The 26,804-nt window shown below is 49.6% G+C and overlaps 9 protein-coding genes across 21 annotated transcripts in view; 6 read left to right on the top strand and 3 right to left on the bottom strand.

The window, feature by feature from the left end:
• FOXG_17797 (uncharacterized protein) overlaps nt 1–82 on the bottom strand; it is a gene marked incomplete at both ends in the record, with an annotated part of 672 nt that extends 590 nt beyond the window's left edge. Inside the window, one exon of the mRNA XM_018397782.1 lies at nt 1–82. Within this exon, the coding sequence (XP_018231673.1) occupies nt 1–82 (82 nt within the window).
• A 1,475-nt stretch (nt 83–1,557) lies between these two features.
• Nucleotides 1,558–8,004, top strand: FOXG_17798 (uncharacterized protein). Of its 3 annotated transcripts, none has more exons than XM_018397784.1 (4): nt 1,732–1,847; nt 1,991–2,944; nt 2,997–3,393; nt 3,450–4,602. In XM_018397784.1, exons 2-4 carry the CDS (start codon nt 2,158–2,160, stop codon nt 4,123–4,125), a joined length of 1,860 nt encoding a protein of 619 aa, XP_018231675.1. In that variant the 5' UTR covers nt 1,732–1,847; nt 1,991–2,157; the 3' UTR covers nt 4,126–4,602. The 3 variants fall into 3 exon arrangements, with proteins under 3 accessions (XP_018231674.1, XP_018231675.1, XP_018231676.1); XM_018397785.1 differs by having other exon boundaries at nt 1,825–1,905; XM_018397783.1 differs by having other exon boundaries at nt 1,558–2,944; nt 3,450–8,004.
• On the bottom strand, nt 3,245–9,871 carry FOXG_00080 (uncharacterized protein). Of its 8 annotated transcripts, XM_018376160.1 has the most exons (4): nt 9,388–9,660; nt 8,286–9,307; nt 7,114–7,749; nt 4,421–6,919 (listed from the first exon to the last, which is right to left on the bottom strand). In XM_018376160.1, exon 4 carries the CDS (start codon nt 6,756–6,758, stop codon nt 5,193–5,195), a length of 1,566 nt encoding a protein of 521 aa, XP_018231684.1. In that variant the 5' UTR covers nt 6,759–6,919; nt 7,114–7,749; nt 8,286–9,307; nt 9,388–9,660; the 3' UTR covers nt 4,421–5,192. The 8 variants fall into 8 exon arrangements, with proteins under 8 accessions (XP_018231678.1, XP_018231680.1, XP_018231679.1 ...); XM_018376154.1 differs by having other exon boundaries at nt 3,245–8,039; nt 9,388–9,871; XM_018376156.1 differs by having other exon boundaries at nt 3,245–6,919; nt 7,114–7,744; nt 8,286–9,871.
• A 458-nt stretch (nt 9,872–10,329) lies between these two features.
• On the top strand, nt 10,330–10,605 carry FOXG_17799 (uncharacterized protein; the record flags this gene model as incomplete). The annotated part of the gene is made up of 1 exon (XM_018397786.1): nt 10,330–10,605. The coding sequence occupies one exon, from the start codon at nt 10,330–10,332 to the stop codon at nt 10,603–10,605; it is 276 nt and encodes a 91-aa protein (XP_018231685.1).
• Nucleotides 10,606–10,826: 221 nt separating this feature from the next.
• On the top strand, nt 10,827–12,947 carry FOXG_00081 (uncharacterized protein). 4 transcript variants are annotated; one of them, XM_018376164.1, is made up of 5 exons: nt 10,827–11,225; nt 11,317–11,786; nt 11,933–12,053; nt 12,246–12,396; nt 12,446–12,947. In XM_018376164.1, exons 2-5 carry the CDS (start codon nt 11,567–11,569, stop codon nt 12,596–12,598), a joined length of 645 nt encoding a protein of 214 aa, XP_018231689.1. In that variant the 5' UTR covers nt 10,827–11,225; nt 11,317–11,566; the 3' UTR covers nt 12,599–12,947. The 4 variants fall into 4 exon arrangements, with proteins under 4 accessions (XP_018231689.1, XP_018231688.1, XP_018231686.1 ...); XM_018376163.1 differs by having other exon boundaries at nt 10,834–11,786; XM_018376162.1 differs by having other exon boundaries at nt 10,887–11,225; nt 12,246–12,910.
• Nucleotides 12,948–14,893: 1,946 nt separating this feature from the next.
• On the top strand, nt 14,894–19,485 carry FOXG_00082 (uncharacterized protein). Its single transcript, XM_018376165.1, has 2 exons — nt 14,894–17,226; nt 17,321–19,485. Exons 1-2 carry the CDS (start codon nt 15,916–15,918, stop codon nt 17,816–17,818), a joined length of 1,809 nt encoding a protein of 602 aa, XP_018231690.1. The 5' UTR covers nt 14,894–15,915; the 3' UTR covers nt 17,819–19,485.
• An 897-nt stretch (nt 19,486–20,382) lies between these two features.
• FOXG_17800 (uncharacterized protein) lies at nt 20,383–21,342 on the bottom strand. Its single transcript, XM_018397787.1, has 2 exons — nt 21,133–21,342; nt 20,383–21,073 (listed from the first exon to the last, which is right to left on the bottom strand). The coding sequence occupies exon 2, from the start codon at nt 21,008–21,010 to the stop codon at nt 20,612–20,614; it is 399 nt and encodes a 132-aa protein (XP_018231691.1). The 5' UTR covers nt 21,011–21,073; nt 21,133–21,342; the 3' UTR covers nt 20,383–20,611.
• Nucleotides 20,807–21,720, top strand: FOXG_17801 (uncharacterized protein). The gene has a single exon (XM_018397788.1). The coding sequence runs from the start codon at nt 21,280–21,282 to the stop codon at nt 21,607–21,609; it is 330 nt and encodes a 109-aa protein (XP_018231692.1). The 5' UTR covers nt 20,807–21,279; the 3' UTR covers nt 21,610–21,720.
• Nucleotides 21,721–22,597: 877 nt separating this feature from the next.
• On the top strand, nt 22,598–24,488 carry FOXG_00083 (uncharacterized protein; the record flags this gene model as incomplete). The annotated part of the gene is made up of 2 exons (XM_018376166.1): nt 22,598–23,757; nt 23,814–24,488. The coding sequence occupies 2 exons, from the start codon at nt 22,598–22,600 to the stop codon at nt 24,019–24,021; spliced, it is 1,368 nt and encodes a 455-aa protein (XP_018231693.1). The 3' UTR covers nt 24,022–24,488.
• Nucleotides 24,489–26,804: the final 2,316 nt, after the last annotated feature.

A 26,804-nucleotide genomic window follows, 5' to 3' on the forward strand; every position in this document is an offset into this window, starting at 1 on the left:
CAAATTCAACGTTTGAGTCTTGGGCTCGCCAGTCTGGCATGAGTGTCAGGATGAGTGTTCGAGCCCGAGTCTTGTGATTCATTGTTGTCGTAGACCAAGTCCAAGAAAGGGCACATGCCCAAAATCGAGGTTGGTTGGTGATGTTGTCATGGTCACGCGAGTGCAGCGATGAGTGAAAAATAAGGAGGTGAGGGTACGCGCTGAGGGGGAGGACGGTAAGAGAGGGGAGACGGAAGAGTGAGATGGCGGGGTCCAAATAATCAGCGGGCCAGAAAAATTAGGAGAGGTAGGTCAAGATGTGGGTGGGAGAGTTGCCGGAGTTGTTTGCGAACAAGCGAGTCCGAATATCAAGGCTGAAAAGATCAGGTTGAGGGTTGAAGAAAAAAATTCCCAAGCAGCCAGATAGATCTGTTTTAGGGGTTCAGGGGCGTAAATCCGGGGACGGTCCAGGATAAAGCGGCGCCGGCGACGGTGGTAGTAGGCAGGTCGTACCGTAAGACAGTGGAGACAGGGGTACCGGAGGCTCAAGGAGGGGGACGGCCGGGAAGCGGAGGGGTCGGCGAGGACGGAGTACGAGATGGTGGTGATGACGGAGGGAAAAGCAGCAGGATACGGTGGTGATGCAAGCAGAGGGCGATATAGATAATAAAATAGGAGGGAAAGCACACGACCTGTTACCTTTCCAGTCGAACGGAAGCCGGCAAAGGTTAGGTACCTCGTGTAGAAATAGTAATAAAGCTAAGGCAGACGGGACAGAGCGGTGTTGGTGCTGGCTGCTGCTTTTGTGGGCGTGGGCCAGTCAGAGAGACGGCCTAGACCTTATGAAAAGGAAGGGAGTGCCGTTTTCCGCTGCAGCCTGGGACTTTTTAGATACGAGGGAAGGATTGTCGCGTGTCACTCGTAAGGTGGATGTGGATGTGAATGTGAAGCCTAGATGCATGGATGCAATTCAATGGAAGGAATATGGGGATTCAGTGTGAATTCATAAATGGCATGAATAGTGCGTGATAATGTGGGAACTAGGCATTAGATGCTTTGGCTGAAGCAAGCTGCAAGAAAATACGAGAGTGTCTAAAAGACGAGCCTCGACCGCTATTCAAAGGTTGCTTTCGGCGGCAGTGTACGATGAAAAGAAAAATATTCGTCTGCTTGGACCCAGAATCACATGTTCAGGTGATTGTGTTGTCCTCCGTGCCCTGTGGCACTGAACTCGACTCGACTATCCACCAAAGTAGTGCTTCTACTTGAAAGAAAAGAGCCAACAGTAATATAGCCGGTCGGTAGATACTGGGGTAAGGGAGGGGAGAATAAGTGAAAGGGAAATGAGCAGTAAATTGTGTTGGGAATCCCGTTGGGTCTTTTTTTTTTTTTAAAAAAAAAAAAAAAAAAAAAAAAAAAAGCCGGAAACCAGAATGATTTCTCGCCACTGATATGCGAGTAACACTGCCCCTTTCATTGAAATACGACACAATCCAAGGCAATCCAACTGTCTGGATAAATTAATACTGCTTATTGCGGTCGAGAGGAACTGGACCATCGAGTTTTCTCTTGGCCCCTGTTTTATTGTCAATTGCCTATTCTGCACACCGACTCGTCAAATCTGGCAGCTATTATGCGCTAAACATCATGGATCTTTATGTTGCTTGATCCCTTACGGCGCCAGCCAAAAGGACCTCATTGGCCTCCACTTACGCAAGGTAACGCTTGTGACAAAGAAGCAGCTCGATCACTAACGAAGGGTGGATGTTATTCATTCGCTTCCCTTCCCATCCCATCCCTTCCCTTCCGCCTTTCTAAAAAGAACCTAGACGCCGCATATGAATTGTCCGTACCCAGGGTACCTTAGGGTATGTCATGAGCCTCATTTGAAACCCCCACCTCGTACCTCGCTCATCCCTGATGCCCGTGCGTGACCCTCCTCCCCTCCTACTGACCTGGACTCCCCTCTATTTGCGAAAATGTGGCGCTCATGAGGCTCATCTCTCCCAAGCACCTGAGGCGTAGTTCATTGGACAAACTCCATCACGACAAACCACATCTAAAATAGGTGCCCGCCTACTACTCATTCAAGACTTACATCAGGTCAACAACGTTGCCGCTTCATGTGACAAACATTAGCTACTTTACCCTCAGTCTTATCATGTAAAACCCTTCACTATGGCTGTGCCGAGTGTTACTAGCGACAATTTCCTCGCCGTTGCTCTTGTAGTCAATCGCTCTCGCGATGGCCCAGCATTTGTGTTCCACTACCCCGCAAACATTGAACCTCATTCCAAGTCAAGTTCTTCCACAGGTGCCGAGCTTGAGGATATTCTTCTTGAACGGCTGTCGCAGCAGAGCTTCTCGGATGTTGCTGACGACGTACCTCTCCCTAAGCAGGGACGCAACGCAGACGAGCACTCTTTTACTGAATCTGGATCTCAGATTGTTCCATGGGAACGTGTTGCAGGCTTCCCTGCTCGCGATCTTGCGGGCATTCTAACTCCCGCCCGCCCCTATCACAAGAAACTCTTTCAACTATCATTAGATCCACTATATTGTGTATCTTATCCTATCCATGTTCCCGAAAATGGCAGATGGAAGAAGCCGAAGAAGACATCCCGCGCTGATAAGCGCTCTGCGTACAACGAAGAACAACCAGCGCCTCATGAGGTCGATCCTCCATCTGCAGGAAAGGCGCCTGAGCAACCTGTAGAGGAAAAGGATGGCAAGAAGGAAGACGGTAAGGACAAGGACGATGAGAAACGCAGTTCCATGACCATGTTTAACCTCGTCTTCATCCTTAACCCTAGCAGCAACGAAGTTAAGGATGTCGTTGAATCCATATACGACCACATTATAAAGAAGGTTAGCAAGGCCTTCAAATACAGCCAGCAACATAGCGAGTTTGTGTGGAAAGAGTCGAAACGAATACTTGTCGCCAAAGATAAGGCGCGAGAGGAGCGTATGTTCTACTCAAAACTTTATTAAGTTACTCACAATTAAATATTGATCAGGGAAACGAATGAGTGTTCTTTGGAAAGAAATACTTCAGAGCTCATCACTGGCCGCTGCCATGCACGATATATATGAGGCAGTGTCTCAAAACAAGATCGCCGCTCTGCATCTCGATACTGCAGCTGGCTCTCTGACCCCTTCGGTTCAGATTCCTATTCCTTTCTACATCGATGACCTCCCTCAGGGCGAAGAGGGGACCCAGCGTGGCCTTTGGCTCACGACCGCGAATACTTTCATCAGTCAAGATGCCCTCGAGGAGCCTGGCTTTCTTGATCGCAACTTTGCTCTACTGCTCACTGATGATGAAAAGAAAATCATCGCCGAGCTCCAAGCTGACCCAGACCCAACTACAGCCTCAATGGTTGAGTTTGTACGGCTGTCAAAGCCAACACAATCGTATGTGACTCACTACATCTGATCCCGGCCCTTCACTTAGCTCAACATGTCTATAGATTCTACCAAGTTGGTCAAAGCAACATCTTGACTCTAGGTCAAGTGCGAAAATATGCTCAACATTTTATATTCTGGCGTCGTGCCATTGCTATCCCTCCCCTTCACGCCAAGGATCAATATATATTATCCCCCAATAGTGACCTATCCCGTCTTCCTCTCGACACTTTAGAATGGCAGAGAGCATTCCCCTTAGCTCCACCGCTCCCGAATTTTCTCGCTGAGCTCTCTCAAGCACCCCGTCCATACAAGCAGTTTTCGCCTAGCAAAGCCCACCGCCCGACCTATCTTCTTATGCTTTCCTGGCTCATGCGTCGCGGTTGGGTGACCCAACTCTGTACATTTGCCTACGTCGTCGTCTGGCCTGAAATCATGTACGAGGTCGAGTACGAGATGGAAGCTGAGGAGCTCCGTGCCGCGGCGGATACAGATGCGAATAAAAGCAAAGAAAAGGAGGCCAAAGACGATGCCTCTACGTTTACCTCGGCCCCACGCACCTCCGAGTCTTCCGAAGGTCACTCCGGCACTGACGGCTCTCATGTTCCCACCGTTGCCGAGCAGGCCGCAGAGAAAGCCCGTCTCGAGCGGATTGCCTCCAAAGCCCAGCGCGACGCCGCTGAAAGGCGACAGCACATGCCCGTAAGCCTGTCCCAGTCGCAACGGTACACCCCTCTGTAAACGACCACCCGCATCTCCAAGGCTTGACACCTCACATCATCCTCGATGCCAAAAAGGCCACCGGCAAGGAATCACGCTACCTGTCGGCCATCGCTCGTCGTTTCAGCGACGAAAAATTAGCAAACAGTTGGCAGGTTATGTGCAAGTATTTTGATGGCCGGTGTGCCTTGGAACGCATCGCTTTACAAGAGGATATGAAGCGGAAGTTGGTATGGAACACACTAACAGCTATGGGCGAGTATTTGCTCTGCACCCGTCATTGGTGACCCAGCTGGCTAAGTTTCCCGTGGCAGGCTACCAGACTTTTGTGTATAGATGTCGAGATGTGGTCATGGATAGAAACATATATAATGATAAGTATCTCGCTTGTGGTATCTAGGCAATAAAAAGCAACGAAACAGCTGCAAAACTGCAGCACGCACAATAAGTTAGAGCACTCCTCCAGCCCAGTAAAGGATCTAACTTCCATTCGCCTTGTTACCAAAACTTGGGCAAAAAGAGCACCGTGCATATTAGACTGTAAGGGGAAAAGTAGGAGTGGAGAGAAGTGAAGTTTCCTAAACCAGAGACATTCGAGATTTGACCTTGCATCCATTCATTAACTGCCTCCTAGACTTAATGCATAAATTGACCCAAGGTATCGTAACATGAAAAAAAGAAGAAAATCAACATCAACAACCAGCCCACCTTCGAAAGGAGAAAAATAAGAAGCAAACCCAGCAAGTGTTAACACCTTCAGCACAAGGAAATATTTCGGACATGCCCCTGTAATCCTATATAATACGGTTAGGCACAAGCCTTCTGCACCCCAAAACGAAACGAAAAAAGACAACACCGAGAGAATGCCAAAACACCGAGAGATCACGCCCCTTGAACTGCCCTGCATTGTAATGCTCGGTCAAGGAGGATAGTGACATGCAATGATGAGAATGATGCCAGTACCACATACCGGAAACGCCAACACCTGAAGGAAGCAAAAGAGGACACCCAGCGAATGTAGTTCTGGTCTGCGCTCGAAGAGACATGCTCCAAAAGACCGAATAGGGTGGGTTAGAAAAATGCTCACGTTACTGCGTAAGATCCATGTCATATTCATCCTCTTCTTTGAAATTGACTGAAGCGTGGCCACTGTTGTTGTCATCCGGATCATGCCAAAATTGGTTGGTGTCATTCAAGTCGAGGTTGTCATCCGGGCTGATGGCAACAGGATCGAGACTGCCTCCTCCGCCTGACAAAGAGTCGCCCCGATAATCGGTGTGGTGAGGAACTCGCAGACCAGATCCAGCTGTTCGCGAGTAAGAGAAAGTACCGTTCTCACTCTTTGTTATAGCATCCATGAGCTCGGTCTGCATCCGCCGCTCATCTTCTGTCATCTCAAAGGGGAAGTGCCCACCCAGTTCAGCGATAGTGTTCATCATCTCCTCCTGCTGTTGAAGTTTAAGGTGGAGCATCCACATGAGATCTCGCGTCCAACTGACGGCGCCGTTGAGAATATCGCCCTTGTTGGGACCCTTGTCCTTGTCCTCGATAGGGAGACCTGTCGTAATATTACCTGCAGTGTTTCCAGTGGCTCTTCGAGCTCCTGGTCCGGCGAGGCCAGACGTTGCTTGAGGGCTCGCGATTCCAGTCAATGATGGAGAGAGAGGTGTCCCGTTCTGGATAAGCTTTCGGATCTTCTCATCCTCCAGACGGTGAGTGGGGACGAGTCGGCTAAGATCCTGAATCCTTTCGTTGATGTTGTCTCGTCGACGACGTTCAACAAGGTTGTGAGACTCTCGCCGCCGTTTCCTCTTCATTTCCTGAGAGGAAACGGCGTTTGAAGCGACACCAAGCTTCGCAGGCATCGAAGTACCACCCTTCATCATAACCTCACTGATTTGATTCATGCCAGGCTGCATAGGAGAGGAGTACCCAGAATTGTAAGATGCAGGGATGCTTCCAGCAGGGGTGTTGAGCCACTGGCCATTGGCTGACTTCATGGCTTGACCGCCGAAACCGGGGGACTCCTGCGATCCAATTGTCATTCCATGAAGGGTAGCGGTTTTGGGAGTCATGGGTGACATAGGGCTACGACTATTGGATGTCTTCCGCTGCATCTGCTGGGACATTCTGGCTCTGGCTTTAGCGTTGAGGAAGTTCGGGTCGTTGCTATCGGCATTCATGGCACCAGCTAATGGAGATTCGTTGTAGGACAAGGGGGAATGTAAAGAGGTTCCGAGTGAGTGGCCTTGCATTTGTCGGTACTGGGTATTGAAACCAGTATTGAAGGGACTTTGAATGGGATCTCCATCGGGGGTACTCGAGTACCCGTTCATATGTGACTGGTCGATTTGCAGACCCGAGTTACGATGAGGGAATGCATTCTGAGAGAAGCCGCCCATACTTAATCCTGAAAAGTCCTGGCCTTGACCCGAGATTCCGGACTGGGTAACAGGAGGTGCATTCAGACCATCCAAAAGCTCATCATCATCGAACATAGCGGAACTGTTTGTGAATCCGTTTGTGCCGTTTCCAGAGTTCGAGTTGAAGTTGTTGAATGAAGGAGAATAACCACCTGACATGGCGAGATCGTTGGGATCGATACTCGCCCCGCTGTGGCCGTTGCCAAATTGGTTGAAGCCGTGCTGGGCCATTATGACGGGGATGATAGAGGTTAGGTTATTGTATCGTGGTTGAAGAGTCGGATGTTGTTGCCCTAGCTAGAGGGGGGATGTGGGCGGAATATTGTGGGCGTTCACCAGTTCGGCTAAGGTTGATGGTACGTTTGAGTTACGAAGATCAAGCTTGAACTGGCCTGTTAAGGGATCGAGTCAGCAAAGTCAGGACAGCGCCGAACACAAAGCGGGGGAAATGCAAAGTCAAGAAGACCGGCTCGGCGATGGGAAGCGGGCATCCATATATGGGGTGCCCACCGCCGCGGAGGTTACAGCAAGGAGGGAAGTGGCGGGCGGATGGCCGGGGGTTGAGGTTTGGATTCCTTTGACTCACCAAACAGAGAGTGTTGCAGTTGAATTTGGGGAATATAGAGTGTGCGCTATCTGCAGTCCATAAATGAATAGCGAGTGCCAGGTGAGTGATGATTCAAGCGCCGCAACGGAAAGTATCCCGGATGGAGTTGAAGCCAGATAAGGTATTGGGGGAAAGATGAATGTCGTGAGTCGGAGGGTCGGAGGGAGACGTTCGGGGTTGGAGGGGGTTGAAATGGTGGGCACTGAGTGCAGGACCTCCAGGCGTCCGTTCACTATGGTCAGGGCCAGGTACCTACAAGGGGTTAAAGCGCTGGGGGTGCTCCCTGGGGGTACAGGTACTCCGCAAGCCAAAAGAGCAGAGAGTGGGCTTGGCCACTTGGGCTGGAGTACTTTGTAACGCACGGGCGAAAAGGTCCAGTTTATCGTCTGGCACGTACAGTGCTAGCCCCAGTCCAGTGTTATTAGTAGCAGTCTGGAGATGCTGTCCTGTGAGATGGTCGGGGCGGGGGGCACGGCGGTCGGAGAAGCAGTTGAGGGGTTCTTTGTCTGAGTCTGAGTCGTAAATGAAGCTGCAGACTTGGAAGGGATAAGGATAAACCCAGTCGAGCTAGGCGGTGAAGAACGTTTATTCAGATTCAGGGTTTTAGTGGCTGTTCTTGGAATGGTGAGATGACCAGTCAGCAATGTAGTTCTGGAATACGGATGTCTGAGTCGCAGCTAGAGGAAGAAGGATGATGGAGGTCTTGGTTTTGGGCGATGAGAGCGCGAAATGTGATGTGTGTGTGGCACCCGAATCAGAAGAGGGGGCCACGGTTTCGGTATGTCACTTGTACCTTGTAGCTCGGCGCACCTCAGTCGAGACGGGATATAGGGAGGGAAACAAGATATTCAGAAGAGAAATGAAACAAACGGGCAAGACCGTGGGTCATAATTATGACAACGACACTAATAAGAAGAACGTATCAGGTTGAAAAGCTGAGCAAACAGCTTGTATAACAAAGAGACAAAGATCGTTAGGGAGGGGGGCTAGGTTGGTAGGTAGGAGGTAGGTAATGAGGCTATGATGCGTCGTCCTTCCACGAAAGTCCAAGCGGTTGGTAGGGGTTTGTCTGGGCAGAACAACCGGACCCGAGCATACGTACAACATGCCAGGCAACCGGACAGAAAAGAAGAATGAATTATTCTACTCACCAAGTATAGTTAAGGCACCCAAATGCGCAGAAGGCATGGAAACAGCCGTGTTGTTGAGCTTGCACAGTCGACTTATATGGATGGGATGCGGTACGATAGCCGAGGCGGATAATACGGCTTAGAGCAGGCGATGCAACAATATCTTGAGAGGTAATGCTATGGTAAGTCGAGTCGAGCGGACGAAGCAGGATAAAGTACCCGAATTGTATTCGAAGTGTTGCTTGAGCTGTGGTCGAGGAGGTTGTCTAAATCGGGAAATGGAAGGATGTGGATGTGAGTAGCAGCGGGGCGCCGAAATGCAGGGTTCAGGTCCGTAATGTATGGTGATGTGATAGATGTTAAGATCCGTCCTCGGGATGAGGTGAGGCCGCGCTGAAGCTCAAGTTTGAGGATAAGGAGCAAGACTCGCGGTCGCAACTCCCACGATTGAAGTATTGAAGGTTAAAAAGGCCCTGCTATTTGTCTCCAGATGCGTTCTAATTTATTCGAACGCACAGACAAAGTAAGCGAGACGTCGAGATCTGTTGTTGTCCAGACAAGTGTGAAATACTAAAGTTGGCGGATGGCGCAAACACGGCGGCAGGATCGGATACCGTGCATAAAAGACCAGCTTGGGCCAAGATGAGCGTTCTCGATTGACGGTGACGTTAAGAGCAAGCGGTCTGACGTTTATTGTATTTATGGCGCCTCCAATATAGGCTGGAGGGTCCTAGAGCTGGAGGACAGGTGATGGCTTAGGAGAGAGGGTGGCGTAAGTGTAAGTACAATATGACAATAAAGTCGGTCAAGGGTCCAGTGCAAGACCACACTCAGCCGTGGCTGATGATCCAAAGGGGGGGTGGTTGTTAGGTGTAAGTGAGTTAGTAGTAGTCGATAAAGATCCGATACGAACAAGCCCAAGCACCAATGTAAGGGTCTCCCGTCTCTCGTGGTGGTAACTCTCACGAACGTGGTAGGTATGGACGCTGATCAAATAGACTCAACGGATAGCTGCGTTTCGAATGATCAAGTGGATTTCTCTTCTTGTTCTGTTCTTAGCCTTGCTCTTGATATCGACTCTCGCTCGTCCTTCTCTTCGTCCCCTATGGCTGGCTGTGCTTACTCCTTCAAAGTCCGTCTCCGTACGATCAAGTCCCAGATGTTGTTGATGACTGGAAAGGCCAGTTCAAAGAGTAAGGTCCTTTCTAACACAGCTGCAAGATGAAATCAACAATCCTTGACCGGAGGCTAAGGCACCATGGTCCCCTAATTTATACTTCCAGGAATAGGCTAAAAATACTAGCCATAGCCGTCAAGTCAGATGTACAACTCTTATCGTCTCTCGCCCACCTGACATAATGTATTTCAGACCAAACGTGGAGGCCGTGGTCACTGGTCCCCATGTAGTTGTATGCAAGCTGGAATTGGGCTTGACTATAGATACAGAAAGTTGGCGGTAATGGTGGCCGCTATTTTCTGCTATGTCCGGTCTACACTTGAGAGTTGATGCAAGATAGAAAAGACAGGGGAGGGTGTGGATGCGACTGTGTGTGTGGGCGCCAGGCTGAACGTGACTTGGAATTTAAGACACCAAGCCCAATCTACTGTCTGGGACTTTAAGGACTCATCGGGAATTGCTACATGCAATCGATTCCCCTCCCTCGAATCTCTTCTTCTGTGCTCGGTCATGCGCTGGATACTTTCCCATCCTTCTTCCCTCTCCCTGGCCACGCGCCCCAGCTCGAAGCCCACCATCATTGTCGCAGAATATCTCGAAGCGGCTGGTTGTCGTGAGAATCATAGAGCGGAGTGTTTCGGGGGGACTTGACTCTTGTCGGCCTGGTGACATTCGTATACCTAGATGAGAGTGTAAAGGTTTCTAGTAGTGTTTTCCACTCACGTTCAGTGTTGTTACATGTACGGCAGAAACTTGGTGCGGGCTCATTCGTCATGGAGAGTATGGTATCAGTCAGACTCCTCTTACAATCTCTCGTCTTAGTTTCCCTACGGATCGTGTCCGGCCCTCTACGGTCCGCTCCTCAAGTGGTAAGTGGTAGCAGTAAACATGGAGCGCTCCGTCCACCCGCTCCTCTCCCGCCTGGACCCTGTCCTGCCTGTAGATTTTTTTCAACTTCTGAAGCCATATGCACTGAAAGAGGACTTGGCTGGGTTTGTGAGGCCGTGGATGTGCGATATGTGGTTGGCTCTTTTTAGCATGGGCAAAAAGCCTATGATCAGCCTCAAGATCTCTGGAACCTCCAGGTGCGTCTCAAGCTCCGTCCTGCAAGGCCCCAAGCTCAGCTCAGCTCCGAAAGAGCCAGACAGAAGCTCTGAGCTCTGACTCTGAAGCCTTCCCATCCCTGGCCATATGCTTCTGTGTCATGCATGATCCCTCCCGTTCCCGCCAAAAGTGTCCGTTTGAGGCTTCCATCAATCAAAGGCGGCCCGTGCAAGGAAGATGGGGGAGCCACAGGTGGCACCAGACCTACCCCAAATTCGTTTCCACTCTCACACAGCCAATCATATAATCCCCTGCGCTGCCTAACCTCAGCAAATGCTTCTGAGAGGACGGCATTACAGGAATCGATGGGATCCAATCCAAGGAAAGAACCACACGCCCAACCCCAATCCATCAACTTCCCAGCTTAGTGCCGCCCTCCACTCTCAACGACCAACTTCACTCCTCTCCAAACGCCCAGATAGACCATAGTCCCCATTCTCTTCTCTTTCGCGCGCAAAACACTCCGGTCGACTTTTGTCACGCATCTGCCTTTGCTCTTATCGCTACCACCTCCGCCATTTTCGAGCGGTACGCGCGGTCGCCTGCAACCCCCTTGGCCCCAACGCTCCAGCCTAAGCCCCCGAGGACTCGTAGTCCTTCGTGCCTATCGAGGGTACTGTCACCTTGCGTAAAGCAACGTCGTCAACGACAGGTCTAAGCTCTGTAGGCGACAGATCGCGGTAGGCAGCCAGCTTTGTCCGCCTTGTTAACTAAGGCTCTGCCTCTATATCATGGGTACTCGTCGACTGACCACATCAACCACGATGCCAGACTTTCCAAGGAAGTGGACATTGCTGTTCCAAGTTATATTATTAGTTTGATACGAGGCCGCCTTTATCGCCCGTCTTGCGTTAAGCCCGTCCCACCCTCCACCACACCTACGAGCTCGACCTCCAGCCCGAATCTGAATCTCATCCTGAACCTGAACCCTGCGCCGCACGATCGACCTAGCCGCTCCGTCCCTGTCCCGCGATCGCTGAACCTGTCCCTTACGTTTCCGCCCCTCTGGTCCCCTGTCGCCATGGCCTCTTCCTCCTTCCGAGACTCGATAAACTCCCTCGGCTGGAGTCGCCGCGATGAACCAGTCAATACTTCTCATCAAAGCGGGTTACTCTCCTCTCTTCAGAGTTTAAATCCCTTCCAAGGAGGCAGCGGTTATGTCCGTCTACCTACCACCGAGAGTTCAGGTGCACCTCTCCCCGCGCCCAGTCGACGTGAAGAAGAGGAAGGCTGGTTTGTTCGTGAGTCAACCCTGGATGTTCTTCACCTATCGTCTTCCAGCACCCCTGCAGCGGGACATGTGCATTGCATCTGAGCCATGCCTTGAACTATGCATGTGATGCGGATGACATGCCTCGTGGTTAGAAGACACTAACCCAACTGGCAGTTAGCCGATGGGATCGCTTGTTGATCTTTGGTGCTTGTAACCTCGCTGCTGTGGCATGTTTCGTCATCTGCTTCACTCTATTCCCCGTCCTCTCTCTGAGACCACGCAAGTTTGTCATATTGTAAGTCGGAAATCCATGCGCAACCCTTTCAGTCTGCCCTCTTCATCCTATATTGCTTGTCGATCTATGTCACGCGGCCTTACTACTGTGAGACCGTCTTGATTGTGACTAGTTTTCCCCATGATATGATGTCGTAGATTCGACATGGTGAATTTCAAAATCCCATTTGGAAACTAATGTGGGGCTATGCAGATGGTCGGTTGGATCACTAATGTTCCTGGCCTCCTTCGCTGCGGTAATGGGCCCCATGAACTACGTTTATCACCTTCTTTCGACTCCTCGACTGCCGTTTACTGCGGCGTATTTTGGCTCTATCACGTTGACCCTTGTGTTTGCCTTGAAGGTGAGGTCTAGCTTGCGATGGGCTGAAGATTTTACTTACATACCGAAAGCTTCACAGCACAATTCTCACCTTATTCTCCGCTCTTGTTCAACTTGCCTGCCTGCTCTGGTACTTGATCAGTTATTTCCCTATGGGATCTACTGGACTGCGCTTTGCCACATCGTTTGGTGCAAGGCAAGCAACAGCATGGATGACTGGCTAGAAAAGTCCCTTGACTACATGCAGTACGGGACTCTTGTCCTCAACACGTTTCACGATGTTCCCAGGCTCCAAGGATCCAAGTCCTCCTGTACACCAACTGTCCGTTTTGTGTAACATTAGCAGCGAATTGACCATAACATCATGGATTCAGGCAACCGTGGAATGATTTTACGAGAACAGCTGTCGATTTAGGATAAAAGCAAATACCTATGTATAATTTTTGTAATTATATATACCTGTAATCAAGTCCGAGTCTTGCTGTGGTATATGCCCAGCCAAAGTACTACAGTCATCATTTGACGCAGTAAACCCCTTTGTGTCCTCACAGGGTCTTAATCTCTATTTTTCCATATAACTAAGTCCCAGGCTACCTACCTTAGTATTTCGTACCAGTATCAGGCAGTTTCCATGTGGTGATTGGTGATTAGGTAAGCGTTACCAAAAGGGCAAGTTATCAGGTGCTGTATCCAATGAGCAAACCCATATGTGGGGCATCGGTTTGTAATGAAATCTGGGAAGATCTCGCAGCCACTTGATGTCTAAAATAAATGAAACCCTATTAGAGTTGATAAAGGAGGTAGCCATATAGCTGGATGTTTAGAATATAACTGTGTTAGATCTGAAAGAAAGTTCTTCTAAAATCAACAGGAAATTAACCTTAATCAGGTAGGCAGATTTACAAATGCAATGACGTATGCTGTAGTGGCCTTAACTTTAGGCTTTTGCATTATGAAAGTAAAATTATAATGGAAAGAAAAAATTGCACCAGACTAGGTAGTAGTATGTATGAGTTGGAAAGACAATTGGCACATGAACTATCTCCGACTCGTATCTCTCGATTTAGTATTGAACTGCCTAATGATTGTTAGAAACTGATGAGATTCATGACCAGTAGATGCCTTGTTGCCCTTTGTGTAAACATCTGGATGGGTGGTCTTTTGAGACGTATGCAGATTCTCTTATATTTGCTCTTCCTGTTAACAACCTGCTGATCTGCTTCTTGATGTGCTCGTGGACCGAACATGACCTGATGTGTATCCAAAAGTTGAGTAATTTCTAGCCTGTTACCGTAGACTCAGCGTTCTGTTTTATTACTTTTGTTTATTTCTATTTAAAATAAAGTCTGGCTTCTTACACGAGCTCCGGGAGATTCATTAAATGTCATACACTCGACCCGGTCAACTGCCCTTTGTGAAACCCAAGATTCTTACTAGCTCCGAGTGTGTATGTATGTAATGACTGGCCTCCAGATTACCCACACAGATCAGGCTTTCTCAGACAAAGAGACCTGTAGAGACATGGATGTGTCTGGTATGCTTGTGGTAATTGCAAAGTTCTACACATTGTACATAGCACGGCCAGCTCACTGTGTACGCAGCTGGTGCAAGATAACCAAAACACACTCAACAGAGCAAACTTCGTAAAGCGAAAGGGTAAATAATCGCATGGGTACAGTAACAACAATAAAGTAACGACAAAGGTACTTCAGAAAAGCCGATTTATATTCGCGCAACTCCACCTATCACGGTCGTCCGGCTCCGGTTGAAGTAGTTACTCTATCATGCCCTTGTTTGCAGGCCTCTTCGGGGTCTCGGGTGCGCCATGACATCCATGGACGACGGCGGCTTCTAGCAATGAGGTGCATCCAGAGTGGAGCGCAAATGAGAAGAAGAAGCCTTGCCCTGAATCCCACTGAAAGATGAACCCGAGGCAGATTGGTATGATGTTCAGTGCCGTCGGCTGCAGGGCTTTTATTCATAAGGCTCGAGTCAGCGATACAGTGGCACTCCAGGTATTGTTACTCGGTGGATATGCGGAACCCCGTCGCTGACTTGGGTTACTTAAACAATGCATTCACTGATTATAGTTAGGCACATCAGTGATGTAAGTCCTACTATGCATCTCCATCAGTCAATGACAAACATGCAAATCATAGAACAAGAATAGCGATTGAATGTTACAGCGCCGTATTCGGTATTTAATAACCAAACTGCTGTTAGTGTCAAGTAAATGCAGTATCGTAGAAATAAATGAGCCAAAATGAAACAAGAGGAGGAAGAATGACAAAGAATATTAACATCGCTTTATCTGTTCATGGGCGTCTCGCATGGGAAGAAAAAAAAAAACACCCCAGAGCGGAAAAGAATGTCCCTCCATCCTTCCAACCCGACCCGTTTCCCAGTCCATCTCCCAAGGATTCCCGCTCGGCGCAGCGGTACCTTCTAAATCACTTAGTCGCGGTATGTTTCTGTGGTACCTCCCGCCTGCGGATCAGAGAGGGGAAAGAAGCGCAGGGAAAAAATTTATTATTCACACAACGCAAAAAATAACCTCCGGCCTTCTTTTTCTCATTCCCTGAGATCCGTGTGCCCTCTCTATAAACCACAACTTCTCTCGCCTACTCAATTTAGAAAAGAGTTGCCGCTGAGGATCAGTTTGTATTGGTTTACGAATACTACCTCTCTTTACCTCATCCTTCCCCCCCTCCTCCCTCGTCCTTCTTCCCTACCTATCCTCTGGAATCATTTCTACATCCATCAATCATAACCACCCCGCCGCCTGGCCTTCTGCGTTTTCTCCCGATACCCTCGTGACGAAGCAACGTAACAAGCAAATACACCGGCCTCGGTTCTGATTCTGGTTCTGGTTCTGATTCTAGGCTACGAGTTCATTCAATCGACACGTCTTTCTCGTCCAACACGCTCTTGTTTCCTATTTACGAGAGCAGGCAAAGCAGGACAGTAGCATAAGCATTTTTGGGTTTACTGCCTCGAAATTATCTACTGTTCACACCAACCTTACTTTTTCTCCCCCCTGTTGCCTCCCTTCGTCGAAAGTTAGTCGCCTACTGCTCTAGGCTGCCATTTTTCGATTCAATAAACGCCTCTACGACATTGTAGAATCTTTCCCTCTTTCCATCAGAAACATCAGTCACGGCTCAAGCCCAGCATTCGCCCACAATCCAACCGATTTCCTGGATGTCCATTTTGGCCTGAGGACCTCGGCTCAACGGACACCTGACTCTCAGTTTTATATCCTCGTACTCGATACGCACCCCCGAATTTCGACTCGTTGTCCGAGAATCTTATATCCCCGCGCCCTCATTATTTAGAGGTCCACAGATAGTCACTGTATCGCACGTAGGTGCTTTGCCTCTCTCCTTGCGTGGAAGGGGTTGAGAGACATCCTGGGGTTTTCGATCCCTGAGCAATACATTGATTTCTCCTTCTACTGCGACCAAGGTGATTTTGGCACCTTCAGCTCAGAATTTCCTACCAGTTTAAGACGGCAAGCCTGTCCTACGAGGCTCAACCTGAAATGAGTCCATCCGCCATCGTTGAGTCCAACGAAATGGCCACTCAATCAACTTTTTCCTACGCACAAGCTGCGAAGGGTCAAGGCACTACCCCTGCTTCAAATCCTACAGCTGTCGCCGATGCTGCTGCTCCTTCCCAGGACGCGCAAGCTTCCATTGCCGATGATGATGTTCCGGCTCCTGCAACCGACGTGAAGTCGACTGCTACTGCTACTGAGCAGGCCAACTCTGAAGCTCCTGAGACCACGGAGCACCGCGCTGCCTTCTCTGAAAAGCAAGGCCACGAGAGTGTTCCCGGATCCGAGAGCGATACCCGCTCTGAGTCGACACAAAGCAGACGAACAGACTCGAGGCGCGAGGATGATTCTGGTAGGCTAGAGCGCCCGTGGCGACGGAACGAGAAGACACCGGGGTCATCAAGCACTACTGCCCGGTCTGTAGACGAGCAGGACTCCCGAAAGGCTAGGCGAAATAAGAAGGGTAAGACTTCTGAGAAGCAACCCAGTGATCAGACGACAGAAAAGGAGCAGGAGGCGGCCCCTGAGGCCCCCAAGGTCGAGCTCTCAGAAGCACCTATCCCCAGCGTCAACATCTGGCACAAGCGAAAGGAGGCACAGCAGGCCAAGTCTGTCAAACCTGCTCCCACACCTGTGGAAGCTACAGTGAATGGCACTTCATCTCAGAGGGATGAGAGGAAGACTGAGGAATCTACTACAACACCATATACGAACGGTATCAAGACTCAGCAAAAGCCGGCCAGTACTGTGCGGTCGGAGCGCAATGGCCCCCGGGGGTCGCGGATACATGAGAAGGATGGCAAGAACGAGGTTCCTCCATCCGTCGAGGATTCTACAGCATGGCCAACTCCTGAAACTGCAATCACGGCTATTAAGGAGGATAGCAAGAAGAAGGTCGCAGACAAGACACCCGAGAAGTCAGACCGCTCTGACAAGGACAGTCAAGAAGATGGCAGCGCGTCAAAGCCCCGACAGAAATGGGTGGCTATGGACTATGTCCCCACAGTCAGCTTCGAAACCCAGCTTCCTCAAATGCGTAGCTCTAAGCCACGGGGTGGTGCTCGTGGTAACCGAGATGCCGCTCCTCGAGGCACGGCCAACGGTGTAGCGGACAAAACCGCTTCTACCGCGCCTTCCAATAAGACCAACGACACTAAGCCCAAAGACAACACCAACAATGCCGCATCGCAACTGGCAGCCGTTAAACGCGGAGCAGCGGATGGTGTTAACGGCCAGAAAAAGACTCCTGCCAGCACTGGCTCTGAGAAGGCCAAAGATACGCCTGCCCAGTCTTCGGTGAGTAATACGATGCCCCTGTAGAGCACAGCTATCTTGAGATTGCGCAAGTGCATTTATTGTGTGAGACGTATACTGATTGCTTTGGGAATAGGAGATTTCTCAAACTCGAGACCGGCATGATAACCGCAGTGAGAGAGGTCGAGGCAATTATCGAGGACGAGGTGCCCATCACGGCCATTCACAATCTCAGCATGCTATTTCTGCATCCGGGTTCCATGGCCAAGGCGCCAACGCTGCCAGATCTCAGGGTTACAGTCCCCCCTTGCGATATAGAGAGACATGGTGGCATGTTTACGCCTCCTTCTCAGCGAGCCCGTGGTCGCAATGGTGCTCACAACTTCCATCGTGTATCAGTGCCGAATGGGGATCTCGTATGCCTGTTGTGCAAGCTCAATATTCGCCTTACGATTACTCCATGGCAGCGCCTATTGGTGCAGTTCCTTTCCACTCCCTTCCATTTGATAACTTTGCTCGTACTCACGATCAAGACTCAAATCGAATATTATTTCTCCATCGAGAACCTTTGCAAAGACGAATACCTTCGACAGCGCATGGATTCCCAGGGATTCGTCCCTCTCCACTTCATTAGCGCGTTCTCGCGCATCAAGCAGCTGACTGTGGACATGAACATCATCCGTGCTGCTTGTGAGGATTCGACTGAAGTCGACTACGTGGTTGGCGACGATGAGTGTGAGCGACTACGTCGGCGACACAATTGGGAGCATTTCGTTTATTCTATGGAAAATCGAGATGAACTGGCCCGCAATGCTGGCCCTGCAAGCGTCACTTTCAAGAACAGACACTACCATTTCCCTGGCGGTCAATTTGACGACATCGCTGCTATGCCATATGGTGCACATGCTTATCCTCATGGCCCTGCTCTCCAACAATTCGCACCACATGACGCAAATGGGGTTGTTCCAAATGGCAACACCCAGCTTTCTGCGGCTGTTCCCGACTTCTCACCTTCTGGGACAATTCCCCTTGTTGGCCCTCAGGGTGAGGTCCAAGTCACCAGCGTTGAAGCTTTGACCAATGGTCATGCTGAACAAACTGCACCGCTTACCAACGGTGTGCATATCGAGGAGGCTTACACAACCCAATCGTAGCCCCCCCGCGAAATGGAGTACTGGCTGTGGCGGAGATGTTAGACCTCTATCATTTTCATGCTTGAAAAGTGGCGTATATGAGAGAGTTGTTTCTTTTTTTTCCTTCCCCGGTCTGGGTCGATACGAATGATGTGTCCCAGATTTATAAGTGTTTACGAATTTCATGCTGTGGCCCGGAGCTGGCTTTATATTCACCATGAACTAAAGCGTGTTACGATTGTGATCTCGCTTGTTCATAGGTCTTCAGTGAAACAGGCTGTATGGATGCCTCAATGGTTCATATATAGCACTCCACTGTTCTGGGCCAGACAGCAAACGGGTGGTTGGCGAGTTCTTGATAGTAACTTGCGTTGTACGTTATAGTGCTATAAGTGCACCATGGGGCGACAAGAGGTCTATACCTAAGGTCTCCTCCTATCAGAATCGCTCGAAGGAAGAGAACGACGTACACGAGCTACAGATATTCGATACCCTGGTGTACGAGGCTATAATGAAAAGCCAGTAACCATTGGAGAGGAAAATTCGGAATGAAGGTTGGCTTAATAGCCTGATGTATTGGTTTCTGTTGGGGCGTATTCCAAGGATGGTTTTGTGAAATGCGAAGGCACGCTACAAGTTGGAAAGGTGTGCGCCAGAACCTCAGCGTTACATGCGACGGAGTGCGGCTGGTGCTGGGCAGTTGTAGTGACAGGTCACAGAGGCGAGCGGCAAGTGTCGCTGGATGATTGCTATACCCGCTACGCTGGATGTTCACGGGGTGGTCGATTACGACGGCATATTAAAAGGATTATCGTCATACCGGATGAAAGAAAAAGGCATGGGTGGAAAAGCATATGGGCGTACGGTGACATTTAGCTGAACTGCAGCATCTTTTTTTTTTCTCGACTGCATATGAAAGGGGTTCAAGGATGATTTCGATTTGGACTTGGTTCTGATTTTACTCATGGATTCTGATGTTAGAGGGGACTCTCCAAGCTTTGCTAAAAATACGGAGTTTTTTATTCTAGTTTCAAAAGTTGTACAATAGTTTCATTATTCAAGAAAGAAAAAATCATGTCGAGAAACATCAGGCCTCTGCTTGTCTTGAAATCTACTGGATGCTGTTGTACTACTGCTGCCCGTTGTAGGTGGATGGTTATCACGATCTATATCAGTAGTACTCACAAATGCTAATGCATGGTAGGTTATTGGCGAGCTTCCATGGGCTTACAATAGGGTTGGGGCAGTGGGAAAATACTATCTGCTGTAGGAAGCGCAATGGCTTATTGCAATGTGTGCGAGTTCTGACTGCATGAACAGGGACATTTTCTCTGTCCTTGTCCTTTCATTCATTCACAAGGAACGTATTGGTTGTCATGACAAGATAGTTCATCATGTTGGCGGGGTATGTATGTATGTATGTATGTATGTGTATTTTTCGTCTGGGTGGCTGTAACGAAGCCAAATCTCCTACTGGAGCAAAAGACGTGCTGAGCTAGCTAGGTACAGGATACCCCGCTTCCTTCACCATCCAGCATACCAATGGCACAAAAGGTGCTGTATTTCTCAAGCCCGTCACCCGTCAGCGGGTTCGAGGGCAATCTATTGTCGAACTTTTTCCACCGACCAGAATTCTCTCGCGCATCACTACATCTGCTGACGCAGTCCACAATCTCCAGTAACCAAGTTGTAGCTCGTAGTCGACTGTCGCGGCGGCAGGGAAAAACCTCGGGAAGGGATCAGAGGCCGACGGTGCGGCTTGCCTTTAAAGGAGAAAAACCCATCGCAATCGGCGTCGTTGATCGGAAGGATGTCGCTACGAATGCCCGGGGCATCGCCCTCCGATATCTAAGGCGTTCTGGTTCTGAGGTGCCGCCATTAGATCCGACAAAGGTGTTGTCAGAGAAGGCGAACTCTCCAAAATTCCTTCTCTGAAAACTGCTGTTAGGGAGCCGATAGCGTCCCCGCAGTTTTTGTGTGGTCGCGTGGCCTGCAGAAAATCCCGCTCCTAGCACCGCACTAACAGTGCGTGCCAAGGAAAGAATTTTTACAGGAGAGAGTTGTGTTGGCGGGGGTGAGGGGTTATCTATTTGACTTTAGGGTAGCTAAATTGCACATGGCTCATATTGGGCACTTTTGTCATGAGGAGGATATGATATCAAAGATCGGTAATTATCACATTTCAATCTAGCTCCCACCAGAAGACATCATCAAATATTATTACCTGTATCGTGTCTTATGATTTGCATGTGATGAAGTATGAGGTCTGGGCGTCCCGATCGAGGATTATCGGATCATGAGAAGATACGTCGAAAAGTGTTGCGGGTAACGGCTGTTCTAAGATTCCACGATTGACTACCTCGCCAAGCTGGTCTGATATTGTTCAGGGGCACATGCCCAGATGACATCCTGCTGGGCCTGGAAATGACGGTGTTCTGTTCCGCCACGTTGAATCTTTGCTTGGACATAAAGCCAGGCGTATGCTTCGCAAAGGGAATCCATCTGAAACTGATGGCGCGAGCGAAGGACATGAAGAATCTATACAGTTGACTGATGTATGTCACAAGACATATGTTGTTTAGGACCAGGGCATGATCGACTTGGCATGATGATTCTACAAGGTGGAGCAGAGCCTTGTTACTATGGGGAGTCCCTGTCGTTGTCCACACGGAGATTCTGGTCCGGTGAGTCATGGTGTGCTGATCTCCTTGCCGTATCCGGAAGCACTACATGGAAGATATCGAGATGAAGCAAAACTACCATTCATTGTCAGCGAGGTGAGGCCATCGTGAAGTCTGGGGAAGATCTCACAAACCGAGACCTTTTTAAGGATGAGCCGCATGATGGAACCCCGGCCTGGTGACCGAGATTGGGGAGAGTTAGGGCCAAGGCGAGCGGAGGGAGACGCATAAGATCGTGATTGGAGAAAAGGAATGAAGCTATCGTCAGGACACACCGGCCGATGGATCAACCGGGCATCAACAACACGGCAGCGGTGCCTTGCAGAAATGTCAAAGCCGGAGCTTGGGTCCCCAGAAAATACCTAAAGTGGAAATGGCTGAACAAGACCTGCAGATTGCCTAGCAGCATTACGTCAAGCGTCGCTGGAAAATTTAAACATGACAGCTTCGTTAGCGGCGAATGGGGCAGCGACAGCAAGTCTTGCTGTTTAGTTACCTATAGCTTGTTGCGGGATGAGTTTGCGGGGATGCAGCACATCGAAAGCGAAAATTGTGTAAGCAAGTACCTAACTTTAGATACTGAGCTAAGGCAAAGACATTGCATTAATTGACAAGCAACAAAGAAGACTTCCATGGATACTTGGCCATGCGCGGAATGAAATTTCCGACCACAGCTGATCAGGGGAGAGGGAAAAAAATGAAAACAAATTACCATCCAATGCATTGACAGTGAGCAACCTAAACGTACGATGAGACAGTTTCTTCCCCCTGTTCGTGTAAGTGATGGCTGAAGAATCTTCACTTGTGGCCACCAAAATGCGTCCTCATGCAGGGAAGCTTCCAAATTCTGCTCTAAATCTCGATATAAGCCGCCTGATTCGTCATTGAACCCGAATGCTGTGACATATTCCACGTGGGGCCAGCCTAGGATATTGACTTAGTAGGTAAATAAGTGATCTGCATACAAGGTTGAATTTCAATGCTTTCGCGGACCGCCATGTTGGAAACATTCAGCCTCCCCACGTTATCATAGCCAGGGAAATCATCTTTGGACTGCTGTATGGTCCTGACACGACCACTGTGAGTGGTTCATAAACTTTCCCCGTCTCCTCAACTGCAAAGCTCGTCGAGTTACAGTCATTTCACGACCCTGATATATGCTACTTGTGGGTCCGGGGAAATCAAAAGGCTGAGGGGGGCGAGATTCAGCTCTGATACAATATCGGCCCGGAGGGAAATAGAGATGGGAAAATCAGCCGCGACCCGGAGTATGAAATCAGATTCGGAGCTGACCTCCGGTTGGTCTGGGGAAGAAGGCCTGGTGCTTGTGGTCGGTATACCTTCATCTGGAGAACTTGACGTCAACTTAACTCAACCAAGGCCACCGTGGTGGAGATTCTTCTCCTTGAGGATGAAAAATGGATGTTAGAAACCAAAATATCTCATCATGATGCTTAAAGAAGGCGTAGGGTTTGAGAACATATAAATAAAGCATGTGCCCAAGCTCTCTATTGTTACCAGCTCAGACATATATCGCTTTAGCTACGTTCTCCCACATCATCACTTTCCAACCACCTACAAGAGCATCAAAGCCACAAGATGACCGCTCAAGTGGGCAGAGCCCTCTCCTACGTGACATTCAAGCCTGATATTGGCACCGGCAAACATGAAGCTCCTTATCTCAATGAAGAAGGCTATGTCGACTTCTCGCCCGACGATCTCGAGAACCCGCGAAACTGGTCCCTCAAGCGAAGATGGGCTATTACCTGTATCGCAGTAGTTCTCGTAATGAACGGAAACTTTGCATCAAGCATATTTTCTGGCAGCATCGACTCTGTTATGGAAGAGTTTGGAGTATCAGAGGTTGCTGCGAGCTTGACCACTACAATGTTCTTGCTCGGCTTCTGCGCAGGGCCCTTTGTCTTTGCGCCTCTTTCTGAGTTTTATGGTCGTCGGTGGATCTTTTACATCACTTTTCTTGCCTATATGGCCTTTAGCTTTCTCTGCGCTTTCCCTACAAACTTTGGATCACTACTAGTTGGACGATTCCTGGCTGGTGTCTTTATCTCTGCGCCGCTAAGCACCACCCCGGGCGTTTTGGTCGACCTCTGGGACCCTATTGAGCGAGGAAACGCCACGGGAATCTTCAGCTTGGCTTCCTGGGTTGGCCCATCACTCGGGCCGGTGGTGTCCGGTTTCGTTCAGCTTAAGAAGAACTGGCGATGGGGCATGTACTCCGTCCTATGGCTCGGAGCTTTGACGGTACTTCTTATGTTCTTGATCCCCGAGACGCATGCGCCGACTATTCTGGCGAAAAAGGCAGAGCGTGCCCGGAAATCTGGAATTGCTGGCTATGAAAAGGCCATAATGGAGGGAGAAGAAGATAAACCTTCACTCGCCCATGTCTATAAGCTGGCCCTCACGCGACCTTGGATCCTCATGTTCGACTTGATCTCTCTCCTCTGCTCTATCTACACTTGCATAGTATTCACTCTTCAGTTCATGCTCTTCAGCATCTACCCTATTGTATTCAGAGACATGAGGGGCTGGAATGCTGGCGTTTCGCAACTCCCTCTCCTCGGCCAGGTCGTTGGGGCCGTTCTTGGAGCCATCGTTATCTTCGTTGACAGTGAGCGAAGGCGAAGCAAGGATGCGGCTGGCAAGACGTTACTGCCCGAGGATCGGCTTCTCATGGCTATGTTTGGAGGTGTTGCGTTCCCAATCACCATGTTCTGGCTCGCATGGTCTGCTAATTACAAGTGAGTCTTCAACTTTCCATGTCTCTACACAGGCAACAGTAACCAACATATAACAGCGCTGTCCCTTGGATCGTCCCGACTCTTGCGGGCACTTTCCTCTCTGCCGCTCTAATGCTCGTCTACGTTGCCATAATCAACTATCTTACCGACACATACGCCCTGAGGACGCAGCTTCCGTCATCGCTGCCAACACAGTTGCTCGATCGGCTGGCAGTGCTGCCGCTCCTCTGTTTACGACCCAGATGTTCACTGCTCTTGGTGTAGGTGGTGGAGGTTCTCTCATCGGCGGAGTTGCGACTCTTCTGGCATTGATCCCGTTTGTCTTCTTCTGGTACGGTGCTCGTATCCGGAGAAAGAGCAAGTATGCACTTGTCGAGCCTGATCAAATGGAGAAGATGGACGAGGAAGCCGATCCTACTGACTATGGTGTTCAAGCTGAAGAGACTCAGCACGCAGGTGATATGGATGAGCCAGCACAGAGCAAGCGTTCCGAGGATGTATGAGAAGGAGAAATTTTTAACGGCACTTTGACCGGCGGAATTTGTGTATTACGAATAGTCTGAAATGGAGATACAAAAAGTGGCATGGTAACGGGGTTTTCTTTCAACCATCAGGAGTTTTGGGTCCATCACAGAAGGGTGTAATGGTTTGGTTCTGATCCATGTAAAATTATAAGTTTTAGACTTAACTTTGTTCATCGTTGAGGGTATTGATATGGAATCGGTTATATGGTTTACTTAAGATCTCGCGCTTTAACATCAATTTGCCATATTTTACCTTGGTCACTGAACCTGAATGTGATCGAGTGTCTCAAAAATGACAGGAAAGGAGCTCGTGTGTTGACTACCAGTGTGAGCTGTCACTACGTCGGTGGTAACATAAACAGACATATGAAACACAGCCAGGTCAATCTGATATTATTAACCAAATACCGAGCCATCTGCAGTGGCCGATAAGGCTGAATTGCAAAAAGCGTGGTGTTCAAACGGCCTGGCCTATCGGGTCGAGTTTACATGGCCCAACACGGTTCATATACAGTAACAAGGACGTCATTCGTAACAGACAGGTCTTCAACAGTGGGCACCCTTGACAACCAACGAAATCTGGACCTGGTGATGGACTTTGATAAATCTGATACATACAGGCATCATTGGCAGTTGATGTGTTGTGGCTGATGCAATAAGGACACGGCTAAGCTGGTCATGAACTCTCATCAGCAGGCATCCTGGTATCGTCTGTTGCGTCACATGTTGTGTCTCAAGTGTCATGTCAAGTCAAAAGTCAAAGTTAAACAGAGACACGGGATGGGCTGAAAGAAAAGCGGCGATTGGCTGGTCTAGACTCCCACCCGGCTTGTCTTACGCTCAGCCGTTGATTTTAGCCCAAGTTTCACAAGGTGACAAGAGTTTCTAGAAAAGAACAACTCATCAAAGTGGCGAAATGGGTTCGAGGACAAGCACCGCATCGAATATGCAGGTTTCCGAGGTAGCACGAACCTAGGGTATCCCTTCGAGGAACGACTTCTGAGCCTCACTTTACAAAGATTGAGACGATCTTTGCTGCTTGAAGTGAGATCTGGGGACGATATATCCTAGTTTTGAGAGCCAATTACCAAGGTCGGAGTGTTTGGCAGAGAGCCTCACTCTGAACAATGCCTACGGGGGCTCCGTCGAATTGACAAGCTTGGCCCAGGGATGAAGACACGGGGCGCGCCCATCGACCTGGTCAAACACTAATATTGACTTCCGCAAAGGAGCGGAGAAGAGCCGGCTTCGATTTTATCTCCGGAGCTGTTGTTTCAATCGAATATACGTTGTCTCGTCCTCGGTGTTGCTGGGCGTTTGAGACGTTGCAAAGTGGAAATGATTGCATGATAATTGTGGCGCAAGACGAACCTAGGAACGAAGCCAGGCTGTGCTGTGGACGCCCAGCTGGGCACCAGCTGGGTATCAAGTGCCGCTGCCCCAGCGCCCAGCGCGCCCAAGAGCTTCTAGTGGGCCTTACAAGGCCGTGACCCCTGTCGAATAGCGTCAGCGTTGTGCGTCCAACTTGAGGTATACCCCTCCTCATTACGTCGTTTGTTTCGCCCCGCTTGTGCGGTTGAAAGCTACGAGGAGAGTCTTGTTAAGCAGAACAGCCTTATCATTATAGTAAAACTTAACACGAAGCCTAAGCTACTGAACGGCATGGTCTAACCATAACTGTCTCTGAATCTCGTCAAAGGTCCATCGCAAGTCAGCAGGGAAGGCATGGTTTCTGTTGCTGCCTTCCGTGTCCTATTGATGCCCATCCCATCCCGTCCCATCCACTCAACCAACGTCAAACAGGTTCAGTGCTGCCCACTATTAACACTCTACGCCTGTCGACAAGACTCACAATAACCCACTTCATCAATCCTAGGTACTGCGTAGCTACCTACCTCCATACCTCCTCCATACTTCCCCCTTGTTGCAGCATCAAAGGACCCTGTTTTTGCTTGGCTGGGTTGTGGCTGGGTTCCTCTTGCTGCTTTTCTTTGACTTGTCCCTCCCGCCACATCCTCGTCCTTTTCCTCTTTACATCGACAGAAACCGCCAACTCGGTATTATAACAACATCGCTTATCATCACTATAAAGCCACTTTCAACTATAAACCAACGTCAACTATTACACCACTGCATAACGTAGCAGCGACATACACCGCACAACATCCTCATGTCAAACTACGACCCGTACGATCGGGATTACTCTCGCCGCTATGTGCGAGAGGAGCGTCGAGAAGACCCCCGTTATCTCGACCCTCGAGATTCCTTTAACTCAAAGACTCATCGGGAGATCGTTCCTCGCGGTCGCGAGGACAGCGACCTATCGATAGAAGAGGTCAGACGAGAATTTCCCCCTCCTGGTACCCGTGATATTCGCCGGGCCCGATCCGCCGGCCCAAACTACTACGAGGAAGAATATGAGTATCGCCGAGGCTACGATCCTCGTGTTCGCGAAAATGAACCGACGTTCCCTAGGGGGCGCCGCGAGGGCCTTACGAGGGGAGATAAGGAGGGCGGGACAAG

Source organism: Fusarium oxysporum, chromosome 1, assembly GCF_000149955.1.
Source record: "Fusarium oxysporum f. sp. lycopersici 4287 chromosome 1, whole genome shotgun sequence".
Lineage (NCBI taxonomy): Eukaryota > Fungi > Ascomycota > Sordariomycetes > Hypocreales > Nectriaceae > Fusarium > Fusarium oxysporum.